Source organism: Spermophilus citellus (genome assembly GCF_964194105.1).
Source record: "Spermophilus citellus genome assembly, chromosome: 2".
NCBI lineage: Eukaryota > Metazoa > Chordata > Mammalia > Rodentia > Sciuridae > Spermophilus > Spermophilus citellus.
The window spans coordinates 191102890-191130043 of NC_138183.1; the positions used below are offsets into that span (position 1 = coordinate 191102890).

General features: G+C 38.8%; 2 protein-coding genes across 3 annotated transcripts in view; one reads left to right on the top strand and one right to left on the bottom strand.

Annotated features, from left to right (window-relative positions):
- ACER3 (alkaline ceramidase 3) overlaps nucleotides 1-26197 on the bottom strand; it is a 180469-nt gene extending 154272 nt beyond the window's left edge. For both annotated transcript variants that reach the window (XM_081274044.1, XM_081274043.1), the window contains exon 1: nucleotides 26015-26197. In XM_081274044.1, coding sequence (XP_081130170.1) covers nucleotides 26015-26117 — 103 coding nt within the window. In that variant the 5' untranslated portion in view covers nucleotides 26118-26197. The remainder of the gene's footprint in view (nucleotides 1-26014) is intronic.
- On the top strand, nucleotides 17189-18726 carry LOC308642903 (uncharacterized protein C14orf119 homolog). Its single transcript, XM_081282283.1, has one exon. The coding sequence runs from the start codon at nucleotides 17199-17201 to the stop codon at nucleotides 17625-17627; it is 429 nt and encodes a 142-aa protein (XP_081138409.1). The 5' UTR covers nucleotides 17189-17198; the 3' UTR covers nucleotides 17628-18726.
- Nucleotides 26198-27154: the final 957 nt, after the last annotated feature.

Sequence of the window (27154 nt, forward strand, 5' to 3'; positions counted from 1 at the left end):
TCAGCTTCAGCAATGGTGAGGTGCTAAGCAACCCAGTGAGACCCTTTCCCCCCGAAAAAAATATGAAATAGGACTGGGGATGTGGCTCAGTGGTCAAGGGTCCCTGAGTTCATCCCCATTACCAAAATAAATAAATAAATAAGGTTAGGGATGTGGCTCAGTGGGTAAGTAACCTGAATTCAATCCCAGGTACAGAGGGAGGGAGGGAGGGAGGGAGGGAGGGAGGGAGGGAGGAAGGAAGGAAGGAAGGAAGGAAGGAAGGAAGGAAGGAAGGAAGGAGAGAAGGAGAGAAGGAGGGAGGGGGAGGGGAGGGAAGGAGGGAGGGAGGAAGAAAGAAACTTGCAGAGATGATAGTGATGATGAAATTGGCAAAGATTTCACAATTATTCTAACTATAATCAAGAATGTAAAGGAAAACATGAACATAATGGGAAGAGAAATGGAACATTTACTTAAAAGGACCAAATACACTTCTGCTTCCAGAATGAAGATCCTATTTGTTAGTTTCCTCTCTCTAAAAAAAAAAATGGTAACATCTAGAACCAAAGAGGTTACTGAGAAGCACTGAATAGTAAAAGAGACGCAGACAGGCTCTTAACAAGGAGTACACACTTGAAGAAAGGGAGTTACACAAAATAAGTTCCCATTTCCACAACTTTTAGCCTTTGGTCAAGGGCAGCTGACAGCACACAAGTAGTAGGGAAAAGTAACACCACAGGCTTGTGTGCTGTCAGTTGCCCTTGACCTAGGAAACCAGAAAAGTGAAGCCAGGAAAAACATAGCCACTGAGAGAATGGAGAATTCCTGAAAGGCAACAAGACAAGGAAGAGATCCCCAAATTCTGTCTGCCCATATCCCTGATTGAACTCTGAACCAACATGAATCTAACTGACTAAAACATGTTCAGCTAAAGATAGAAGAGAAGCTGGCCAAGAGATGCTGGATCAGAAGTGCTGGCCAAGTAAGAGTTTATAGGTCAAGTCAAGTCAGCCAGGATGACTGCCAGTAAAAACAATAGAAATAATGCTTACCTAACAATAGAATCTCCAAAATTAACATTCATTATATCCAGAATAAAGCTTAAATTTATCCAACATATGAAGAAACAGGAAAATGAAACGCATTCTCAAGAGAAAAATAATACCAATTAAGATTGATCCCAAGGGATCACCCAGATGTAGGGAAAAACGAAATAAGGATTTTAAAGTTTTTATAACTACCCTCAATGAATTAAAACAAAATATGATAATAATAAAAAGATAGAAAAATCTATGAAGAAAAATAGAAATGATAAAAAAAGAACTAAGAGAAAATTCTAGAACTGAAAAATATAATATCTGAAATACTGCATCCACTAGATGGATTTACTGGACAAATGTGAAAAAAGTAAGTGAACTTGAAGACAGATGAATCAAAATCACCCATTCTATACATGTACAGAAACAGAGAAAAAAAGATTTTTCATTAAAAAAAAATAAACAGATCCTAAGAAACCCATTAAATTACATAAAACTTTCTAACATCCTGTAACTAAAGCAAAAGAATAGAAGAAAAAAATGAGACAAAATATTTGCATGTATGTTAACCAAAATTTTTCAAAATGAAAAAAAAATGTATAGATACAAGAACTTGAACCCAAGGAAACAGATAATATCTGGATAATAACACTGGAGAGGAATTCAGATATTCAAACAAACAACAGTGAAGAGCACCAAAATCGGTAAACTGCAGAAGACAATTACTTTGTCTCTTACCTTTAAATTTATTTATAACATTAACTTTTAATATATAAATGTTCTGAAGTTTATAACACATGTAGATGCTATAACAACTATAGCATCAAGATCAAGGTAGGTAGGATATACACTGTTGTCTTTTCCTTCAAGCATCTACAATTAAGGATGTATAATGTAATCCCTAGGAAAAGTTAAACGGAATTTTAGGATTAGGTGGTAATAATACAATCAATGTTCATTTTTTTATTTTAATTATTGTATTGTGGTTAATAGGACAACATTCTTATTTGAAGAAAATACACAACAAAGTATTAAGGGTAATAGAAGACTTTGTTGGTAATTTACTTTGAAATGATTCAGAAAAAATATTTTGAATTGTACTACAACTATTCTTTTCACTGCACACTATATGAAAAGAATCAGGAAAATGTCACCCACTTCCCAATGAAAAAAAATCAGATTTTGAAATGAGTATAAGGGTGGAATTAACAGATAATAATGATTTTTAAAAACCCTCTTATCAATATATGTTCATGGCTTTAAAGGAAAATATGAATATAACCCAGAGAAAAATATAAACAATAAAAAATTAACTTCTAGAGTTTAATAATGCAGTATCTAAAGTGAAAATTTCACTGCATGTGCTTACCAGTAGATTACATATTTCAGAAGAAAAAGATCCATGGCTGGGCATGATAACACATGCCTGTAACCCCAGTGGCTTGGGAGGCTGGGGCAGGAGGATTGAAAATCCAAAGCCAGACTCAGCAACTTAGCAAGGCCTAAACAACTTAGCAAGAGCCCGTTTCAAAATAAAAAGGTGGGGTATGTGGCTCAGTGGTTAAACACTCCTGGGTTCAATCTCTGGTACCAAAAAAAAAAAAAAAAAAGGAGGGGGGAGGGGGAAGGGGAGGAAGTGGAGGAGGAATAAGAAGAACCATGAACTTGAACCCAAGGAAACAGATAATATCCAAACTTAAGCTGGCATAAAGTGGGAGAGAGCAAAATGACAGATAAGATACAATATCAGACTACTTAATATAATGCTAATATATGTATAAATGAAGTACCAGAAAAAAGAGGAAACAGAAACAAAGTAGGATAAATAATAAAGCCAGAGTACTTTCAATCTTCCAGATTTTATTTTTTTTAATAAAAATCAGTTCAAAGATCTAAGATTAAGAAAGTCCAAGAGAGATATCCATATATATACTACCACCCTATCACCAAGGAACATCACAATAAAACTACTCAAAACCAAAGATAAAAATAATATTTAAGAGCACAGAAAAAAAAAAGGGCAAGAGAGTAAGAGATAATTAAAAATTATAACTTTTCAAACAAACAAAAGCTGCAAAAAGAGACAATGGAGCAAGTTTTTAAGTAGTAAGAGAAAATGACTATCCAACAAAAATTCTACAGCCAGCAAAAAGATGCTTCAAATATTGAGGTAAAACAAAGATATTTCAAACAAGTAAACTGACAAAATTTATTCAGGTATACTATTTTCAGTATTTTCAAGAAAAGTTCAGGTATACTATTTTCAGGTTCTAACATCATACATGAAATGGTATGATTACTTGAAAATAGACTATAGTAAATTTAAAATATATACTACAAATTGATAACAACCTCTAAAGAAATGAGAGATGTAGCAGAAAACACATAGAACACATGTAGCAGAAAACTCATTTCCATCTTGATATAGACAAGATGAAATGAAACATTAGATGCAGCTAGGTGAGTTGGTGCAAGCCTATAATTCCAGCTACCCAGGAGGCTGAGGCAGGAGGATGGCAAGTTTGAAGTGAGCTCTAGCAACTTAGCAAGACCTTGTTTCAAAATAAAAAATAAAAGAGCTAGAGATGTAGCTCAGTGGGAAAGCACATGTATGAGACCCCAAGTTCAAACCCCCAGTACTAGAAAAAATAACAAAAAACTATATGCATACACACTCTTCTAAATTAATTAAAAGAAGGCAGGAAAAGAGGGAAAAAGTAAAGAAGAAATGAAAAAAATATAAGATAAATAGTAAGACAATAACCCAACTATACTGATATTATATTATCTAAAAATATACAATATATGCCAGTTAAGCAGCACAGATTGTCAGACTAGACCAAAACAAAAGGCAACCCAATTTTACAAGAAAAGCACAATAAATATAATGACATAAATAAGCTAAAATTAAAAAGTTAGAAAAGAAGAACCATACAAATACAAATTCCAAGAAAGCTGGGTGGCTACTTTCATGTCAGAGAAAGTACACTTCCGAAATGAAGATATTACCAGAGATAAGGGAAGATATTTCACAGAGATAAACAGTCAATAGTTTAAGATTAAACAGGTTGAGTATACTTTATCTGAAATGGTGGGACTAGAAATGTTTCATTTAGATTTTTTTAAGATTTATCCTTATGTCTGCTTTAAAAAAAAAAAAGAAAGGGGAAAAAAGGAAAAATTGTAGCATAGAAACTGTAATGCTTCATTTTAGGAGCATCATTTTATCTAGGCTCTTATCATTTTGTATGTGTAAATAATAAATGGAAAGTCATAACAAGTTTTTATAGTTATATTTTAATACACATAATTCTGGAGTTTAGTTTTTGTCTTCTGACTCTATCCCAGTCATTCCCACTTGTTATTAAAAGCAGCTTGCTCTGAAGCTGGGTACAGTGGCACAAACCTGTAATCCCAGCAGCTTGGGAGGCTGAGGCAGGAGGACTAGAAGTTGGAGGTCAGCCTCAGCAACTCAGTAAGGCCCTAAAATAAAAAGTAAAAAGGACTGGGGATTTAAAGCTCAGTGGGGTGAAGTGCCTCTGGGTTTAATCCCCAGTAACAACAACAATAACAACAAAGCAGCTTACTCTGAAAAGTTAAGGAACATATATAAATTGCAAGAGTAATACTCATGATCAAAGATTTTTTTCCCAGTTCTGCAACAAAATTATTTCAACCTTGAGGTACTTATTTATTTTCACTGGATAAAATACTCTTTTGAGTCTTATGAGTACTTTTTGAGTCTTATAAGTAAAAAATGTTTGCAGGGCATGGTGGTGCATACCTATAATCCCAGTGATTCAGGAGGCTGAGGTAGTTCAAGGTCAGTCTCAGCAACAAGACTCGGTCTCAAAATAAAAAGTAAAAAGGACTGGGGATATAGATCAGTGGTAAAGTGTCCCTGGATTCAAACCCCAGTACCACACACATACATACACACACACATATACACACACACACACACACACACACACACACACACATGCTTATAAAATTCCTTAAATTTTCAGATGAAAGGGTCTACAAAAGTAATAAGTTTATTATTATTATTTTTAAAGTCTCATCTTCCAAGACTAACAAGTATAATGTAATTTGGTGTGGCCAGAGATTATACAACAGGAAATAAAAATTCCTCAAATTCAAGACACTACTTTCAATTATTTATTGTTGAATAACTACCACCAAACTTCATGATTTTTAAAAAAAGTTTATTAAATCTCTCATGGGAACAATACAAACACTGAAAGGGGCACAAGATCCTAATGTGTAAGTAAATGGCCTTTTTCAACAAGAGGACAATGTAGGGCAAGAAAAAGGAGGAAGAAAGACTAAAGAATTAAAAGAATAAACTAGATACCACAATGATATAACTACACATCCATCAGAATGGATTAAAACAACTGACATCAACTGTTGTCAAGGATGTAGATCAAATCATATAACTACTTTGGAAAAAGGCATGGCAGTTTCTAATAAAATATACACCTACCCTAATATCCAACTATTACAATCCCAGACATTACCTATGAGAAATGAACATATACATCCACAAGAAGACTTGTTCAAAAACATTCATAGCAGTTCTATTTAAAATTGTCAGAACCTGAAAACAGTTCGCTTTCCATCAACAGGAAAATGGATTATCAAACTGTTTTAGATTTATACAATGGAATACCATCACATAGCAACACAGATGGATTTCAAAAATAATCTTCTGAGAGAAACAAGGCTTATTATACCAAATAGTTAATAATAAGATAATTCCACCTGTATACAGTCTAAAAGAGACAAATCTAATCTATAGTAGGGGAAATTTTCAGAAAATAGTTGTTATACTGGAAAGAAAGGGGAAGGGGAAAGGGAAGGTGAGAGTTAACCAAAAAGGGGCATAAGGAATATTCCTGATTAAATAGCAAAGCTTACCTTTTAAATTTTTTTTATTTTTATTTATTTTTTTGCTGCTACAGACTGAATCCAAGACCTTGAGCATGCTAAGCATGTCTACCATTGAGCTAAACACCCAGTCCAAATTATCACATCTTGATAGGGGTTCAGTTACACAGGTGTACATAATTATCAAAATTCAGCAAATAAAAACTTAAGATTTGTGCATTACATTGAATGCAAATTTTACACCAAAAGAAAAAAACATGGGCTGGGGACATGGCTCAAGCGGTGGCGTGCTTGTCTGGCATGCGCAGGGCACTGGGTTCGATCCTCAACACCACATAAAAATAAAATAAAGATATTGTTTCCACCTAAAACTAAAAAATAAATATTTTTAAAAAACATTAAAAAACTGAACTTCAGTTAATGATATGAATGCTGAAATATTTAGGGGAAAGAATACTATGTCTTCAATTTACTTTGAAGTGCATCAAAAAATAAAATAAATTGATGGACAGAGAGGAATGGATAAATTAATAGACACAAGATAAAACAATTCCAATAAAATCTTAATAGTCAGGGATTGAAGATGGCGGCGAAGGGAGTGCATCACCCCCGTGCGCCGCGTCACTGTGCGGAAGAAAGACGAGGTGAAACAGCTGAAGGCTGTCTTGTTGGGAAATTCCAGCGAAATTGAGGTGCTCCAGAATCTAGTAGAGGGATTTCCATCGCGCGAGGTTCGGCTGCGGGGGCTCGGACACGGGCAATTTCTCTGCATGGAGGGTCGCATTGCCTGATCGGCGGATCGCCCCGCGGCTGGAGTCTGTGGCGCGCGCTGGGAAGCGGCGAGGTGCCGGAGCGGGTGTGCAGCGATGCGGATTCTGGGGGCTCCTGCCAGCGGCGCAATGGCCGTGCTTAGTGCTGAGTTCTGGCTTTGAGACAGAGGAGAGAAGCGGTCCAGTTTGGTTCTCAACACCGGTCGGACCACGGAGGAGGACAGCGGCCACCATCTTGGAGAGCTGATGGAATCATCCCTGTTTTCTACTGATCTCAGCTCATTCAGCTACGGAACAGGTGATTTCAGGCTGGCATTTGCCTGCGTCTCGCAGACAGATCGCTCAGGCTCAGGGCTAGAGAACCTGTGGAGAATACTCCTTGGGGCTCTCTCCTGGAAAAGCGTGCACCAAGCTCTGAGCGGCTGGGTTCTGGTTCCCGCAGCTGCTTTGGCCCAGGGCTGGGGAAACCACGGAGACTGCATATTGAAGCCAGCTCCTAGTGGAGCGTGCATCGAGCTCGAAGCGGCTGAGTTCTGACCCCCGGAACAGTTTTGGCCCAGGGCTGGGGAACACGCGGGGACTGCGTCTTTGAGCCTGCTCCCAGCACAGCGTGCACCGAGCTCGGAGAGCTTGGAGCGGCCGGGCTCTGGCTCCCTGAGCTGCTTTGGCCTAGGGCTGGGGAACCCGTGGAGATCGCTCCTTGGAGCCTGCTCCTAGCGGAGCTTGCACCGGGCTCGGAGAGGCCGGGTTCTGGCTCCCGGAGCGGCTTTGGCCCAGGGATGGGGACCCCGCGATAACTGCTTCTCGGTCTGGGTCCTGCTGGGTGCAGTGGGGGCCAAAGGGGCAGAGGGGAGCTGCCGCCTACGCCCAGAACAGGCCAAGTGACCCGCCAGCGTGGTATCACGACACCCCAACTGCAGCTGGGGCCGAAGAGAGTAGCCGCCTATGCCTGGAACAGGACCAGCGACCCGACGGTGCGGTAGCCAAGTCACCCCATTTGGAGTAGGGGCTGTGTAGAACCGCCATCTGAGCCTGCAAGGTAGGCAGACCTGCGACCCACTGGCAGGACAGGCCCGGTAGCCTGCCAGCGTGGTGGACACATAGCACCGAGGCAGTCACGTCACACTGGTTGGAGTGGGGGTGGAGCAGAGCCGCCACCCGTGTCCGGAAAAGGCCCAGCGACCCATTGGAGAGGCAGTCAGGTAGCCCCATTTGGAGTGGGGGCTGAGCAGAACTGCCGCCCGAGCCCGCAAGGTAGGCAGACCTGCGACCCACCGGCGGAACAGGCCTAGAGGCCTGCCAGCGTGGTAGACACGTCACACCAATTGGAGTAGGGGCGGAGCAGAGCTGCCGCCCACATCCGGATCAGGACCAACGACCCAAGGGCGTGGTAGTTACGTCACCACAATTGGAGTGGGGGCAGAGCAGAGCCACCACCCACGCCCGCAGGGTGGGCAGACCTGCGACCGACCAGCGTGGTAGATAGATCACCCTAATTAGAGGAGGAGCACAGCCACTACCCGTCCTGCAAGGGAGATCTCCCAACTATACAAGAGCAATATAAATAAATAGGGGGAAAATTTAAAAAACACAACAGTTTCACCAAGCAGAAAGAAACGCAAGCAGTATGAAAAGACAAGGAAAGAAAGGACCACAAGCAATGCAGGTCAACTCAACTTTAGAAGAGGTAATAGCTGCAACAGATGGAATGTCAGATAAAGAGTTCAGGATATACATGCTTCAGATGATCTGGAGTCTCAAGGAAGACATGAGACAGCAAAATCAGACAATGAAAGATCACTTTGACAAGGAACTACATAAACAAATCCAGGAAGCAAAAGATCAATTACACAGGGAGATAGAGGTAATAAAAAACAAACAAATAAAATCCTAGAACTGCAGGAAGCAATAAACCAACTTAAAAACTCAACTGAGAATACTATCAGCAGAGTAGATCACTTAGAAGATAGAACATCAGACAATGAAGACAAAGAACATAGACAGCTCAGCAAGACTGCTTGGATGAGCAGAACATCCAAGAAATATGGGATCACATTAAAAGACCAAACTTAAGAGTCATTGGGATACAGGAAGGCACAGAGGTCCAAACCAAAGGAATAAACAAACTATTCAATGAAATAATATGAGAAAACTTCCCAGACTTGAAGAATGAGACAGAATCCCAAATCCTAGAAGCCTACAGGACGCCGAATGTGCAAAATCATAAGAGATCCACACCTAGACACATTATAATAAAGATGCCCAACATACAGAATAAGGAGAGAATTTTAAAAGCTACAAGAGAAAGGAAGCAGATTACATTTAGGGGTAAACCAATCAGGATAACAGCTGATCTCTCAACACAGACTCTGAAAGCTAGAAGATCCTGGAATAACATATTTCAAACACTGAAAGAAAATGGGTTCCAACCAAGAATCGTGTATCTGGCTAAATTAAGCTTCAGGATGGAAGATGAAATTAAAACCTTCCACGATAAACAAAAGTTAAAAGAATTTGCAGCTAGAAAACCATCTCTTCAAAAAATCCTTGGCAAAACATTACAGGAAGAGGAAATGGAAAATAACAATGAAAACCAACAGTGGGAGGTAGGACAGTAAAGGGGGGAAAGTAATCAAAGAGGAAAACAAATCAGGTTTAGTAACATTAATAAACAAATATGGCTGGAGGAACAAACCATATCTCATAATAACCCTAAATGTTAATGGCTTAAACTCACCAATTAAGAGACACAGGCTAGCTGAATGGATCACAAAACAAGACCCAACAATATGCTGCCTACAGGAGACGCATTTGATAGGAAAAGATATATAGAGACTGAAGGTGAAAGGTTGGGAAAAATCATTCCACTCATATGGACTGCGGAAACAGAGTGTCCATACTCATATCTAATAAAATAGATTTCAAGCCAAAGTTAATCAAAAGGGATAAAGAGGGACACTACATACCGCTCAAGGGAACCATATACCAACAAGACATAACAATCATAAATATATATGCCCCAAACAATGGTGCAGCTATGTTCATCAAGCAAACTCTTCTCAAGTTCAAGAGTCTAATAGACCACCATACAATAATCATGGGAGACTTCAACACACCTCTCTCACCACTGGACAGATCTTCCAAACAAAAGTTAAATAAGGAAACTATAGAACTCAATAACACAATTAATAACCTAGACTTAATTGACATATATAGAATATACCACCCAACATCAAGCAGTTACACTTTTTTCTCAGCAGCACATGGATCCTTCTCAAAAATAGATCATATATTATGTCACAGGGCAACTCTTAGACAATATAAAGGAGTAGAGATAATACCATGCATCTTATCTGATCATAATGGAATGAAACTGAAAATCAACGATAAAAGAAGGAAGGAAAAATCATGCATCATTTGGAGAATGAACAATAGGTTACTGAATGATCAATGGGTTTTAGAAGACATCAAGGAGGAAATTAAAAACTTCTTAGAGTTAAATGAAAACACAGACACAACATATCGGAATCTATGGGACACATTAAAAGCAGTTCTAAGAGGAAAATTCATTGCTTGGAGCTCATTCCTTAAAAAAAGAAAAAACCAACAAATAAATGATCTCATACTTCATCTCAAAATCCTAGAAAAAGAAGAGCAAAACAACAGCAAAAGAAGTAGAAGGTAAGAAATAATTAAAATCAGAGCTGAAATTAATGAAATCGAAACAAAAGAAACAATTGAAAAAATTGACAAAACTAAAAGTTGGTTCTTTGAAAAAATAAATAAAATCGACAGACCCTTAGCCATGCTAACGAAGAGAAGAAGAGAGAGAACTCAAATTACTAGCATACGGGATGAAAAAGGCAATATCACAACAGACACTTCAGAAATACAGAAGATAATCAGAAATTATTTTGAATCCTTATACTCCAATAAAATAGAAGATAGTGAAGGCATAGATAAATTTCTTAAGTCATATGATCTGCCCAGATTGAGTCAGGAGGATATAGACAACCTAAACAGACCAATAACAATAGAGGAAATAGAAGAAACCATCAAAAGACTACCAACTAAGAAAAGCCCAGGACCGGATGGGTATACAGCAGAGTTTTACAAAACCTTTAAAGAGGATCTAACACCAATACTTTTCAAGCTATTTCAGGAAATAGAAAAAGAGGGAGAACTTCCAAATACATTCTACGAGGCCAACATCACCCTGATACCTAAACCAGACAAAGACACTTCAAAGAAAGAAAACTACAGACCAATATCTCTAATGAACCTAGATGCAAAAATCCTCAATAAAATTCTGGCGAATCGGATTCAAAAACATATCAAAAAAATTATACACCATGATCAAGTAGGATTCATCCCTGGGATGCAAGGCTGGTCCAATATACGGAAATCAATAAATGTTATTCACCACATCAATAGACTTAAAAAGGGGCTGGGGATGTGGCTCAAGCGGTAGCGCGCTCATCTGGTGTGCGTGCGGCCTGGGTTCGATCCTCAGCACCACATACAAACAACAATGTTGTGTCCGCCAATAACTAAAAAATAAATATTAAAAAAAAATTCTCTCTCTCTCTCTCTCCCTCTATCACTCTCTCTTTAAAAAAAAATAGACTTAAAAATAAGAACCATATGATCATCTCAATAGATGCAGAAAAAGCATTCGACAAAGTACAGCATCCCTTTATGTTCAAAACTCCAGAAAAATTAGGGATAACAGGATCATACCTCAACATTGTAAAAGCAATCTATGATAAGCCACAGGCCAGCATCATTCTGAATGGAGAAAAATTGAAGGCATTCCCTCTAAAATCTGGAACAAGACAGGGATGCCCTCTCTCACCACTTCTGTTCAACATAGTCCTCGAAACACTGGCCAGAGCAATTAGACAAACGAAAGAAATTAAAGGCATAAAAATAGGAAAAGAAGAACTTAAATTATCACTATTTGCAGATGACATGATTTTATACCTAGCAGACCCAAAAGGGGTCTACAAAGAAACTATTAGAGCTAATAAATGAATTCAGCAAAGTGGCAGGATATAAAATCAACACGCATAAATCAAAGGCATTCCTGTATATCAGCGACAAATCCTCTGAAACGGAAATGAGGACAACTACTCCATTCACAATATCCCCCCAAAAAATAAAATACTTGGGAATCAACCTAACAAAAGAGATGAAAGACTTATACAATGAAAACTACAGAACCCTAAAGAGAGATATAGAAGAAGACCTTAGAAGATGGAAAAATATACCCTGTTCATGGATAGGCAGAACTAACATCATCAAAATGGCAATATTACCAAAAGTTCTCTATAAGTTCAATACAATGCCAATCAAAATCCCAACAGCATTTCTTGTAGAAATAGATAAAACAATCATGAAATTTATATGGAATAATAAAAGACCCAGAATAGCAAAAACAATGCTAAGCAGGAAGTGTGAATCAGGCGGTATAGCGATACCAGACTTCAAACTATACTACAGAGCAATAGTAACAAAAACAGCATGGTACTGGTACCAAAACAGGCAGGTGGACCAATGGTACAGAATAGAGGACACAGTAACCAATCCACAAAACTACAACTATCTTATATTTGATAAAGGGGCTAAAAGCATGCAATGGAGAAAGGATAGCATCTTCAACAAATGGTGCTGGGAAAATTGGAAATCCATTTGCATCAAAATGAAACTGAATCCCTTTCTCTCACCATGCACAAAAGTTAACTCAAAATGGATCAAGGAGCTTGATATTAAATCAGAGACACGGCGTCTGATAGAAGAAAAAGTTGGCTATGATCTACATACTGTGGGGTCGGGCTCCAAATTCCTCAATAGGACACCCATAGCGCAAGAGTTAACAGCTAGAATCAACAATTGGGACTTACTCAAACTAAAAAGTTTTTTCTCAGCAAAAGAAACAATAAGAGAGGTAAACAGGGAGCCTACATCCTGGGAACAAATCTTTACTCCACACACTTCAGATAGAGCCCTAATATCCAGAATATACAAAGAACTCAAAAAATTAGACAATAAGATAACAAATAACCCAATCAACAAATGGGCCAAGGACTTGAACAGACACTTCTCAGAGGAGGACATACAATCAATCAATAAGTACATGAAAAAATGCTCACCATCGCTAGCAGTCAGAGAAATGCAAATCAAAACCACCCTAAGATACCATCTCACTCCAGTAAGATTGGCAGCCATTATGAAGTCCAACAACAACAACAAGTGCTGGAGAGGATGTGGGGAAAAGGGTACACTTGTTCATTGTTGGTGGGACTGCAAATTGGTGCAGCCAATTTGGAAAGCAGTATTGAGATTTCTTGGAAAGCTGGGAATGGAACCACCATTTGACCCAGCTATTCCCCTTCTCGGTCTGTTCCCTAAAGACCTAATAAGAGCATGCTACAGGGACACTGCTACATCGATGTTCATAGCAGCACAATTCACGATAGCAAGATTGTGGAACCAACCTAGATGCCCTTCAATAGACGAATGGATAAAAAAAAATGTGGCATTTATACACAATGGAGTATTACTCTGCTTTAAAAAATGACAAAATCATAGAATTTGGAGGGAAATGGATGGCATTAGAGCAGATTATGCTAAGTTGAAGCTAGCCAATCCTTAAAAAACTAATGCCAAAAGACTTCTTTGATATAAGGGGAGTAACCAAGGACAGGGTAGGGATGAAGAGCTTGAGAAGAAGATCAACATTAAACAGGGATAAGAGGTGGGAGGGAAAGGGAGAGAGAAGGGAAACTGCATGGAAATGGAAGGTGATCCTCAGGGTTATACAAAATTACATATAAGAGGAAGTGAGGGGTAAGAGAAGAATAATACAAGTGGAAGTAATGATTTACAGTAGAGGGGGTAGAGAGAGAAGAGGGGAGGGGAGGGGAGGGGAGGGGGGATAGTAGAGAATAGGATAGACAGCAGAATACATCAGACACTAGAATGGCAATATGTAAATCAATGGAAGTGTAACTGATGTGATACAGCAATCTGTATACGGGGTAAAAATGGGAGTTCATAACCCACTTGAATCAAACTGTGAAATATGATATATTAAGAACTATGTAATGTTTTGAACGACCAACAATAAAAAAAATCTTAATAGTATAATCTAGGTAGTGAATAAGTGAACATTAACTGCAGAATTCTTCCAACTTTGTTATATGTGTAAAAAATTTCACTTAAAAACCAATCAAGGGCTAGGGATTTAGCTTTGTGGTATAGCACTTGCCTAGTATGCCTGAGGGCCTGGTTTCAATCCTCAGCACCAGAAATTTACAAAAAAAAAAAAAAAAAAAATCTTATTTTATAGAAAACTGATACAGAGAACAATTAAGTGATTTGCCCAAAGTTACAAACCTTAAGTGAAGCAAAGTCCAGATAGGAAACTGATTCTGACTTGAAGTGCAGCAATCTTTCTGTTATACTATGTACTTTCCCCACAGTAAAACATCTAGGATTTTTGTGCCACCATAAATTACTTTTGTTATCTCTGGTGAGTTCTTATCATTTTGCTGGGCCCTAAAATGTTTCTTCATGCCATTGCTCTTCTGCAATACCTAAAAATCTTCATCTAAGTTTTCCCTACTGACTAGGATACACCTAGCAAAGGAAAATGGCAGAACTCAAAAATCAAAGAAGTAACTTAAAATTTTAACCTAAAATAATGTACTGGAAAGACTTTCATAACTACTATTCTATGTATCCCAGCTCAGTGAAGTTCTGCAAATTGCCATTTGAGGAATCATTCTATTATTCTTAATTACCCACATACCAATTACTGTTCTTCTTTTTTAAAATCATTTTTTTTCCAACATGTGCTAACAAGTGACAATTCTTCCTAGCTAACATCTTGGAAGAACTAGATAAACACTAAGGTTAGATTTCAAAATAAACTCCACCTTCAAGCACCTACTATCTCTAATTGCTAACTACAGACTTGAGTCTAAAAATTGGTTTGGTTTGAGCTTGGGAAAGGCATTAGAAGTAGATAAGAATAAAAATTATTTCAGAAATGAAAATGTTTAATTTAGCTCATAACCCAGGATAATCATTTTCAAGCTTTCCTTCAAGTGCAGTGTTTTCAGGAAAATCAAGCCTAGAAATCTAGGCTTCTGTACCAGTCCCTTGGGTCTTGAAGAAGTTGTTTTTGATTCCCCCTCCCCCAACCCTTGTTACTGGGGATTGAACCTAGGGGTGCTTAACCACAGAGCCATACTGCCAGCCCTTTTTTTATTTTGAGACAGGGTCTTGCTAAATTGCTTAGGGCCTTGCTAAATTGCTGAGGCTGGCCTTGAACTTGTCATCTTCCCTCAGCCTCCCAAATCACTGGGATTAAAGGTGTGTGCCACCACGCCTGGCATTATCTTTCTGAACTTGGTTTCCTTACATACAAACAGAGATAACACCTACAGTTCATGGGGGGAAAAGATGGAAAGTGCTCTATGAACTGTAAAGGCTTGCTTCTCCAAGTGCAATCTCTATACCAGCAGTACTGGAATCACTTGATAGCTTATAAGAAATGCAGACTCTAAGACCACTTTTCAGACCTACTAAAGTAGAATATGTGTTTTAACAAGATCCCCCAAGTAATTCACATGCACATGAAAATGAGAAACACTAATTAATGTACTGTTAGCATCTTCACCATAATAAAACAGTTCATTGAGAATTCTTTTTGTTCTGAGGAAGTCCTATGATTTGGTAACTCATTAAAATATGAAATCAACAATACTAATATTCTTCCCCTCCTCTCTACCATTTACCAGACTGAGAAACTACAGAATGTGGTGAAGTCTAGTCTTCAACACTAATTTGCAACAGAAGCTTGGCCAGATCAATTCACTTCTCAAAGTCTTTTCCTTACTTCTAATATTAGATCACTAGTTCCTTGTCTGAGGTCTCTGGATTTAGTAAGGTTTAAAAAATTGTATGGAGGAAGGCAGGAATAGTATGGTAGTCCATCATACAGCTCTGGAATTAAAGTGGCTTTTGGGTCACTTGGGCTCTGCCACTTAGTAATATGTGACCTTGGGCAATTTTCTTAATCTTCTTAAATTTCAATGTCCTCAACTGTAAAATTGGGATTATAATATTACCTACTTTGGAAATCAATCAGTATTAGCATATGATTAGAAAGGCATGCTCTGATAACTTTTCAGGGTAATAAAAACAGTTCAGACTAGGATTGTGACTCAGCGGTAGAGTGCTTGCCTAGCACATGCGAGGCCCTGGGTCCGATCCTCAGGACCACATAAAAAAATAAACAAATATATAAAATAAAGGTATTGTGTCCAACTTCTACTAAAAAAATTAAATAAATATTTTTAAAAAACAGTCCACATCTTGATTGAGATGGTAGTTACATAGGTATACACACCTATCAAAACTTTACAAACTATACACTTTAAATGGATGTGTCTTAGGGCTGGGGTTGTAGCTCAGTGGTAGATACTTGCCTAGCATGTGTGAGGCACTGGGTTAGAACCTAAGCATCACATAAATAAATAAATAAACAATAAAGGTATTGTATTCATCTACAACTAAAAAAAAATATTTTTAAAAGGATATATTTTATTATAAGTAATTTATAACTCACCTCCGGGGCCCCTGGGATGACAATCATGTGCCACCACATGCAACCAAAGAAATTGTTAATATTTAAAACATCCTCGCTTTTTTAGAAATTATGTGGAAGTAAAATGACCTGCAATCACTCCAAATGATATCACAGATGACCCCTGATGTGTGCTCTAAGATATTCCAGCAAAGAAGTCTTTTCGCACATTTAAAATTTTTCAAAATAACAAGAGCTTCTTCAGCCTGACCTGCTTCCTCTTGTCAGAATCCCAGCCCCAAGGCCTCAGCCACCCCAGCCAAGATATTTTAGTGAGAGAGAGAGGGAGAGAGAGATATGAATGTACTTTGGAGTCAGAAATGCATGAATTCAAGGGGCTGGTGTGTAGCTCAGCGGTAGAGTACTCGCCTAGCACGTGTGAGGCCCTGAGTTCAATCCTCAGAACCACATAAGAATAAATGAATAAAAAAGGTATTGTGTCCAACTACAACTAAAAAATAAATATTTAAAAAAAAGCAATGCACGAATTCAAATCTTCATTTTGTCCCTGGCAAAGTAGAAAACTTTAAACAAATTATTCAATCCTTCTCTGCCTTAAATTTCCAGATCTCTAAAATATGACTAAAACTTAAAAGAGTAACTTAAAAAAAACTGTAAATAGGGCTAGGGTTGTAGCTCAGTGGTAGAGCACTCGACTAGCATGTGTGAAGCACTGGGTTCGATCCTCAGCACCACATAAAAATAATAAATAAAATAAAGTCATTGTGGCCACCTACAACTAAAGAAATATATATTGGCCGGGCTGGCCCTGTTTAGGGTTTTCAGGAAATATGGAAGCAGAGGCGGTAGTTGGAGTCAAAGAACTCTTGTGACAGTCTCCGTGTTCTCTGAGACTCTAGGAGGATGCCACTGGAATCATCTTCCTCTTCAATGCCACCATCCTTCCCTTCTCCATTACCCTCAGTACCAGACAATATTACCAACTCTTCCCCTCCCCCCATGTCTTACATCACTTCCCAGGAGATGAAGTGTATTCTTCACTGGTTTGCCAGTTGGTCAGGTCCCCAGCGTGAACGTTTTCTACAGGACCTGGTAGCAAAGGCAGTGCCAGGAAAATTACAGCCACTGCTGGATGGTCTGGAGCAACTTAGTGTATCTGGTGTAAACCGACCACCTTGTATCTTTGAATGTCAGCTACATCTTTGGGATCAGTGGTTTCAAGGTTGGGCTGAGCAGGAACGCAATGAATTTGTCAGACAACTGGAGGTCAGTGACCCAGACTTCGTGGCAAAGTTTTACCAAGCAGTTGCTGCTACGGCTGGTAAGGATTGATAGACATTCAGATCAAAGAAAATAACCACAGCCAGTGGAGTCAAGACCATCTCTTCACAGTGACTCAATTCAAATGTGTCACTTAAAGATTTGGGGATAGTATCTCAATGAGCTGACTGAACTTACATATGAGTATAGGCATGGTTACTTCAACGTTACCAGCATTTCCTCTGGATTCCTAGTGAAATTGTTATCCATTTAAGCAGATCCAAATCAGTCTCCTAGTTTGCTTCCTTCCAAGAGATGTCAAAACCTCATAAATGTAAATGACTTTTGCAACTGTAACTGAAAGGAACCTTCATGTTACAACTGTTGCTGGCTCATGAAGGATATAAAGTAGAATCCTTCCATAGAAACAGGCGAGAAGAACAAGAAAAAGTGTTATTTGGGGGAAGGGTAGTGGGGATTAAACCCAGTGTTGCTCTACCACTGAGCTATACTCCCATTCCCCTCTCCCTTTTTTTGAGACAGAGTCTTACTAGGTTGCTGAGGCTGGCCCCAAACTTGGAATTTTCTTGCCTTAGCTTCCCAAGTTGCTCATTTATGGGCATATGCTACCATGACTAAGGAAAGATATTTTTATAGTTTGGTGGGATTCTGGTTTTACTACCCTTCCCATACTCTAGCATAATTATGCAACATCTCAACCACTGGGTCTCCCAGTGGAGATTTAGTGAAATTATGGAAAATCAGGAGAGGGAGATAATTAGTTACTCCCTCCTTCACACTGTTTGACCCCAATTAGCAATGAAAATTGATAAAATACCAAATTGTAATGAACTTTTTCTAAAGCACACATGATATTCTTGAAGTCTGTAGCAGATGTGTCTGTTGTTGCTCTACAATAGTATGTAAATAGCTGGATGTGGTGTTACACATCTGTAATCCCATCTACTAAGGAGGTTGAGGCAGGAGGATTGCAAGTTCCAGACCAACTTCAGCAACTTCTTGAGACCTTGTCCCAACAAGTAAAAAGGGCTCAGTAGTAAAGTGTCCCTGAGTTCAATCCTTAGTACCAAAATAACAAAAAAACAGTGTGAAAGTAAGTGATACTTTACAGGTTAGTTTATTTTTTTGTACCAAAATAAATTTTTATAACCATGAAAAAAAAAAGAAATATATATTTTTAAATTTGTAAATATTATAACAAGGGTTCTTATCATGTAATACACAAGAGAATGTTGCACATTAAGCCCCATAAGTGTTAGCTATTATTATTTCTATAGGCTATTTCCAATATTTTAAAAATCACATTTATCCACAAGAAGATTGCAATAAAAACAGTATGCTGTTTTGCTTTGGACTAGAGTTATATTAAAACATTAATTAGTAACTATCTCACACGGATCAATATAGTGTGGTAACAGTGACCAGCATTCATCTGATTGACATGTGCCTTACACTAATTAAAACAGGGATAAAGTACAATCAAAACTTAAGTAGAATAATAATAAATTACAATTTATGTGAGAGTGATAATAAATTCATGGAGCCTATAACAAATAAGATGCTTCCTTATGATGAAAAATTTAAAATAGCTGCTATGTTACCACATGATCCAACAATATTACTATTGGGGCTTGAAGAGCTATTTGTTTACCCACATTCATAGCTGCACTATTCACAATAGCCAAGAGGTAGAAGTGACCCAAGTGTTCATCAATGGAAGAATGGATAAAGAAAATATGGTATGTACATATAATAGAATATTATACAGCCTTTAAAAAAAGAAATTCTCATACATGCTATAACATCCATGTTGTGAATTTTCAGGACATTATCCTAAGTGAAAAAAGACAGTCACAAAAAGACAAATATTATATGATTCCTCTTATATATCTGGAATAATAAATAGAGACATAAAATGACAGTTGCCAGAAGCTAGAGAGAGGAGAGAATGAAGAGCTGTTATAGAGTTTGAATAGAGTTTCAGTTTCACAAGATGAAGCATTTTGAAGATTTAGTGTACAACAATGTGAATGTATGTTAACACTACAGAACTGTATATTCTTAAAAATGGTTAAGATGATAAATTTTGTGTTATGTGTATTTTTCCACAATTTAAATAAAACATCAGTTGGTATGGTAGTTCTTGAGGCAGGGATATTGTAAAGCCTTTATGAATCTTTGTTTAAGTTTTTAATAAATACCATTTCCTTGTATTCCAACAAGTCACATATATATTCATCAGAGCATCTAAACAACTTACTGCCAGTCTTTGAGTTGGATATATTAAACCCATACCCTTTTGTACATTGAATCTGGCCTTTCACTTGGCCTTTCTTCATCAGTTGACTTATGATGTTTTTAGGCTATAAGCTGGAGGTACCGCTGCTTGCCTGTCAGAAACTCTTAGGGAAAGGATTATCTACCTTAAAGTTATCATCCTCTGCCAGCCCACAGAGCCCCAGAAACAAAAAAAAAAAAAAAAAAGCCAGAAGTGTGCTCACTTACTTGAGGCTTGCTATTCAAGGAAGATGTTAGGAAGAGAACCCAAGAAAAGGAAAGGAAAAGAAAAACAGCAAAGAGCTACAAGCAGCCAGAGGCCCTTTGGGGCATGTGTATGATAGAGGCAACTGGCTAAAATCTCTTTTGTCTTGTGCTGCTGTGATAAGAAAATAATATTTCTTTCCCCGTCTAAGTGAATTTCCCATAACAAAAGTATAAAGCCTGAGGGCTGCCCACTTTCCTTTAGCCTAGTTCCTAAGGACGGAAGAGGAGCAAAAAATTCACAAAAAAAGCTTGAATTATCCTAGCCCAAGAACAAAATAAAGATAGCTAGATGGTCATAACATAAGCTGCCATTCATTCTCTCCAACCATGGAAATCTTACCAACTAGGTGACTGTCTCAGACTGAGGTAGTCCCTATAAAAGCCATAATTAGAAATTTTCAAATATATTTATTAGCTTTCTGACAACCCCTCCCATAATGTCAATCCAGGATCTTCCAAATGCATTTTAGGAATGCAGTTCATTTGAAAGTAGGAGTGTACCTGTTGAATGTATCTGTTCATACTCCTAATTAGCCTCTCAACAACCAGAAGAGAAAATCTGTCTTCATATATACTTTAATAGACTGAAGCCTTGACAAAATAGGTACTCAGTAAATATTTGCTGAATAAATGAAACATTTTAAATAATTTTAACTGGATAATTAGAATTCCCCTTCATTTCCTTTTAGGTAATGTTTCTTTTGTTAGTCCAACAGTACTTGAAATTCCACTTTGGGAAGATAGTTTGTCTTAGTAGAAAGGCTTATGAGATCTAAATTGGAATACCATTTTCTGCCACTCAATAGCTGTATGACACTAGGTTTCTTAACTTCTCTAAAACTCAATTTCCTCTTCTTTAAAATGGGCTAACAGCCAGAAGCAGTTGGGTACACCTGTAATCCCAGTTACTCAGGAAAATGAAGCAGGCAGATCGCAAGTTTGAGGTCAGCCCTGGCAACTTACGGAGGCCCATCTCAAAATAAAATGGATGGGAATATAGCTCAGTGGTAGAATGAGCTACACTGGGTTCAATCCCTAGTAGCCCAAAAAGTGGGGAATGGGAGATGTAACATTAATCTCCTTAATAGGAATGTTCTGTACATTATTAATACATAGGCAATCTTTACTTTCTAGAGTTTCAGCAGGCACAAATTTCAGTTACCAGAGTTTAGTTAAATAATGCCAATCTCCCGACAACACAATTCAAATTGCAGTTATCACTGTTTATTAACTGAGAAATTGAATATAGTCCAAACTCTGCTGCTAGATCTTCATTCCATAAATCCCATTATTACATAAACACTAAAAGAATATTATGTGGCTGGAGCTGTGGCTCAGTGGTAGAGCACTTGCCTAGCACGCATGAGACACTGGGTTTGATCCTCAACACCATATAAAAAACAAATAAACAAAATAAAGGTATTGTGTCCATCTACAACTAAAAATATATTTCTTAAAAAAAAGAGTACTTTGTAAAGTGCTTGCCTGCTCTTCCCACAATTTATGGCATGGAATAAATTGCTGTGCCTCTATGAATCATTTCTAAATTTGAATTGGCTTACAACATTTTATTCTTTGTACTTTCAATGTTATGAAAGTACAATGTTATGAGCCACAACCTCAACCCACTCTTTTTTTTAAATTTTTTTTAATTGTATATGGACACAATGCCTTTACTTTATTTATTTTTATGTGGTGCTGAGGATAGAACCCAGTGCCTCACATGTGCTAGGCAAGCGCTCTACCACTGAGCTATAGCCCCCACTCCAAACTACTCTTGATAAGCTATTTTACAAAGAAATAAAACATTTTAATACCTGTGTTTTCAATTATTTAAGTTATAGTGTAAAAAATTTAGTTCTACTTCTTTCTCATTCTCCTACATATTTATAACCAACAATAAGAGGGTTTATACAATGTTTGACAAAAAAATTTAAAGGTTACAGAATAATTCTAACTTTTCTTATTGATTATGAAGACTGTTTTGTCTAGTTTTAATGTGCATGGCTATTTGTATGGTCCCATACTACCAGACAAAGTGAGGATTCCCATACTTAAAAAGTCTGGCATCAATCGGATCATTATTTCACAAATAAAGAGAGACCCTTTGCCCTTTTCCCTGGTTCTTACAAATCTGCTCAAATGAAAAGGAATTTAGATTGTTGTTGGTTCATGCTAAAAAGATAGTTTTTCAGGTGCTGAAAGTGATAAAGAACCATATATAAACACACAATTGCCCAAACTCATTATTATAACCCCAAAATATATACTCTATTGCTGAAAGAGAATTGAATAGTTGAAAGATACTAGAATAACTTGAATTGCTATTCAATTTATCTTTTGTGATAGAACAGGATTTCTTGTCTGTCCTATCCCCCTTGAATGTGTGATTGAAAGAATGAAGGGAGAGGCAATACAGTCTAACAGTTTTAAAGTCACATCTCAATTTGAATACTGTCTCTACACCATTTATTGTGACTGTATATAAATTAGTTCACAGAAACTCAATTTTCTAAACTGTGAGAGATAACAATACCTTCTTTTTAAAATTATTGTAAAGATCAAAAGAGATAAATTATATGAAATGCTTAGCAAGTTGTGGAACACAGCAAACATACAGGTAACAACTATTATTACTATCATCCTTAATGTTGTCATTAATATAAATATAATGATAAAATGGCATTTATTTTGAACACATATTTTAAACATATTATTATTAAACAGTATATTTTTCAAAGATCCATTTCTCTTATTTCAAGTTATAATAGACACCCACCACTTGCTGTGGTATTTGACCTCAACTTCCTCCAAATCATTTTCTCCCAAGGTACATGCGCAAAGGGCTGCCAACATATGCACTCATCCTCTTCTTGCAACCCCTCAGATTCCTGTGACAAAACCGTCCTGCAGTCTGCTCAGTTTCCTCTTCTGAGGACATTGAGAACTAAAGCCATTTCCTATTTCTCAGAGCTATCTGTCAGAATACTAGTATCTGCTCTCTTATAATTCACATGATAAACTGCCAGTATTCTCTTTTGATTCTAATCCAAAGCCTTGGTTCTAAACTAAAAGTCATTATACTTATGTAGACCAAAAAGGCTGCAGGGAATCTAAAGGCCAACTCAGGCTCCTTTCCTCTACTAGTTAATTCCTCCTCAGATTCTCACATTAGTTAGCTGAGCAATGTCTGCTGTAACACCTTTAGTGAAAGTCCTCTTATCCTTAAGCCAACCCGTTCTGTGTTAATATCATTAGAAAGATTTTCTTTATGCTGAAGTTATTCCTTATGTTAGTTTTCTCCATCCATTGCCCCAATTCTAAATTCTAGAGAAACTGGAAAAGTTAACTACTATATAAGAGAGTCCATCCAATATTTGAAACCACCAAGTAAAAGAAAAAAGTTCTACATTTCCAGCTCAGAGAGACTAGCTTTAAATCCTTTCTCTCTCTCATGATCATGGTCTTCTGGACCAGGTATGGGCTTGCCGAAGCAGTTTAAAAATTTGAAAAATGGGCTGGGGATGTGGCTCAAGTGGTAGCACGCTCCCCTAGCATGCGTGAGGCACTGGGTTCGATTCTCAGCACCACATAAAAATAAAATAAAGATATTTTTGAAAATTTCTGTATGTATATACGTGACTACATGACCAATGTGATTCTGCAACCTGTACACTCAGAAAAATGAGAAATTATACCCCATCTGATTCAAATGTATGTCAAGATCATTATACTGTCATGTGTAAATAATTTTTAAAAAATTGATAAAATGCTTCCTTAACCTATATTCGAACTGCCAAGTAATTACACTACAAATAATCCCTTTGCCCATATTTCTCCATTATTATGTAAAAATCTAATAGCTCAGGAAAAATGATTCTCAGCCCTATCATGGTCTCAACTTCCTCCAAATCAAGTCCCAAAAGCTACAAAAAAAAAGTTTTCTTTCTTTCTTTCTTTCTTTTTAATAGCCAACTACTGGGACAGAATAAAAGAATAAAGGAGGATTATTTGGTATGAAACTCTAGCCTCTTTTTTTTCTTTTTTTTTTCTTTTTTTTTTTTTTTTTTTTTGAGACAGGGTCTTCCTAATTTGCTTAGGCCTTGCTAAATTGTTGAGGTTGGTTTTGAACTTGTGATCCTCCTACCTCTGCCTCCCAAGTCGCTGAGATTCTGGCCTGCCACCAGACCTGGGATCTTGCCTCTTTTCTACAAAGCCAAACACACATGCCTGGGAGAAGGAGTCAGTAATAAGAAGGTTAGCTACCACGAGTTTTGCCTCATGTCCTGACAAAGTGGATTCAATTAAAATAAGGCAGTAATAACCAAAGAATTAGATTGTCTCTGCATCTTGCAGAAGCAGGTACCTGAAAGAAGGATGAAACCCTGTGCTCTTAAAACTTGACCAAAATAGGGGCTGGGGTTGTGGCTCAGTAGTAGAGTGCTTGCCTAGCATGCTAAGGCACTGGGTTCGGGCCCCAGCATCACATACAAATAAATAAAATAAAGGTATTCTGTCCATCTCCAACAACAACAACAAAAAGATCCATTTAAAAAAACAACATATTTTTTAATATTTATTTTTTAGTTATAGATGGACACAATATCTTTATTTTTTTTTTTATGTGTGAAGGCCAGCCTAACCAGATTCCGGCAGTCCTCACTCACCGGATACCCCTGTCCACTCTCCTGCTTCCCCCTCGGCCCTGGTGCCTCATGCATAGTAGGCAAGCTCTCTACCTCTGAGCCACAACCCCAGCCTGTCAACGTATGTTTTAAAAAAAAAAAAAAAAAAAAAAAAAAAAAAAAACACTTGACCAAAATAAACAATCAAAAATCTCTCAAGCCTGGCAGAAATGATTATCTAGGAAAACACACATACACACTCACACACACACACACAAAACCACCAACAACAACAACCCAGACCTGGCCAGCAATGCCTGTTAGAGCAAAGGCTTAAGGAGGACTCTTAAGTTCCCAGAAGGTGTGGTTAGTGGAAGCAGGGTTCTCAGATGACCATTAACCCCTAGGAAGTCTGATGAAGTTCACAGTGAAGCAATGACTTGGTTCCTCCTGCCCTTGGAAGGCTGGCACAAGCAGAAAGGTACTTGATCCTCGGCCTTCTACTTCTGGCGCAAGATGGAAGTTAAATAGTACTAGCAGATCATTTCTGGTACCCGAAGATATGGGAGAGGGAGTTGGATCTCTGAGATCATAAAACTGTTTCCTGGAGATGGTGAAGGGGGTCATATAAGAAAGGAGAAAGAGGGCTGGGGTTGTGGCTCCGCGGTAGAGCGCTCGCCTAGCGTGGGTAGGCGCTGGGTTCGACCCTCAGCACCACATTAAAAAAATAAATAAATAAAATAAAGGTATTGTGTCCAAGTACAATTAAATATACAGAGAGAGAGAGAGAAAGGAAGAAGAAAGAAGACTGGAAAGACCTTAAAGTTTTCCCAGACTTGGGGGAAGACGGAGCAAGGAAGTGTTCCACTCTGGCTGAGGAGGGGGTGACAACAATAGAACAGGTGTCCTGGGCTCTCATTCCAATAAGCAGAGACCTCCACTCTCCCGACCCCTTCTGGGCTGCCCGCTGCCTGTCTCCACTCCGCGGACAGGTAGGAATTCCCATTTCCAGCCCTGCTTCTCAGGCTGTCCCCTTAGGCTCCCCAATTCCCGTCCAAACCCAATGTGAAGGCCAGCCAAACCGGATTCCGGCAGTCCTCCCTCGACACACCGGACACCCTTGACCACACTCCTGCTTCCCCCGCGGCCCCGGACGCCAGGCCTGGTGCCTCCCCTCGCGGCCAGGTTCGTCCTCTGCCTTCTCCACACGGCGCCTCCCCTCAGCCCGGTGTCCCTACTCCCTCGCTCCCCGCCTCAGGCCACACTCACAGAACTCGGCGACGTACTCGGTCACAAAATAGTTCTCCTCGCACCAGTCCAGTGTGGAGGTCGTAGGGCCCCAGTAACCCTCCCGGTCCAAAGCCGGAGCCATCGCGTCGCCGCTGCCACCCTAGGGGCGCTCGGATCCGCGGCTCCCAGGCCAGCTTGGGCCCAGCTCGCGCGTGCGCTCGCGCCCCGCCCTCGGGCGGGGCCGGCGCCGTCACTAAGGCTGCCCTAGGGAGGCCACGCCCATCGAGGGCGTGGCGGTCACAGGGCCCACCCCGAGGGCGCCCTGTGGTCAGGTCCCTCTTTCTCTTGTGGGCAGACAGAGCTGAGACCCGGAAAGGAGGTGGAGAGCTGAGCTGTCTGGCCGGCCTAGACCACCCCAGTGGTTCCCGATACACCCGGAGGTTTTTTTTCTGTCCAGATGTGTCTGAGCCTCTATTTGTGTGGGGGCGGTTTGATTTATGGGGGCAGAGATGGAATGAAGCCTTCTCTACAAGCCCTTGCTTGAGCAAACCTGTGTGGCCAGGCACCTCAGGGTATAACTTTAGCCGCAGGCCTCAAACGGAAATCCAGAAACAGCATCCCCAGCCAGCCCCCGTGATTCCCACGAAATAAGTCGTAATTATCTAATAAAGGTATAAAGCGTCATGGGGACAAAGGGAAAGGGCAACAACTCCCAGGACCAAAAGAAAAAAAAAAAAAAAGGAGGAGGGGGAGGGGGAGGGGGAGTTAAGTGCTAAAATCCTTAAAAGAACTTTCTAAATAAACTACTAAAATGGTTTGACAGTTTTAGTTTGGGCTTCTGAGCACAGAGGTTTCTGCCTTGTAGTTATCTATAATTGTGCCCTACTCTTCAGGCAACCAACAACCTCTCTCTACTTTCAACTTCAAGACTCAAATACTCCACAGAATCTCCAGAGTGATCTATTGAAAACAGATGCTCTAGAAGGGGTGGCTGTCACCTGTAATCCCAGCTACTTGGGAGACTGGGGCAGGAGGATCTCAAGTTGAAAGCCATCATGAGCAACTTAGTAAGACCCTGTCTCAAAGTAAAATTCAAAAAAAGTACTGGGGATGTAGGTCAGTGATGCATAGAATACACAAGGCTCTGGGTTCAATCTCCAATACTGCAAGCAAACAAAA

Excerpts from the sequence above, each read along its gene's own strand:
- LOC308642903 (XM_081282283.1), top strand. The coding sequence starts at position 17,199 with ATGCCACTGGAATCATCTTCCTCTTCAATGCCACCATCCTTCCCTTCT.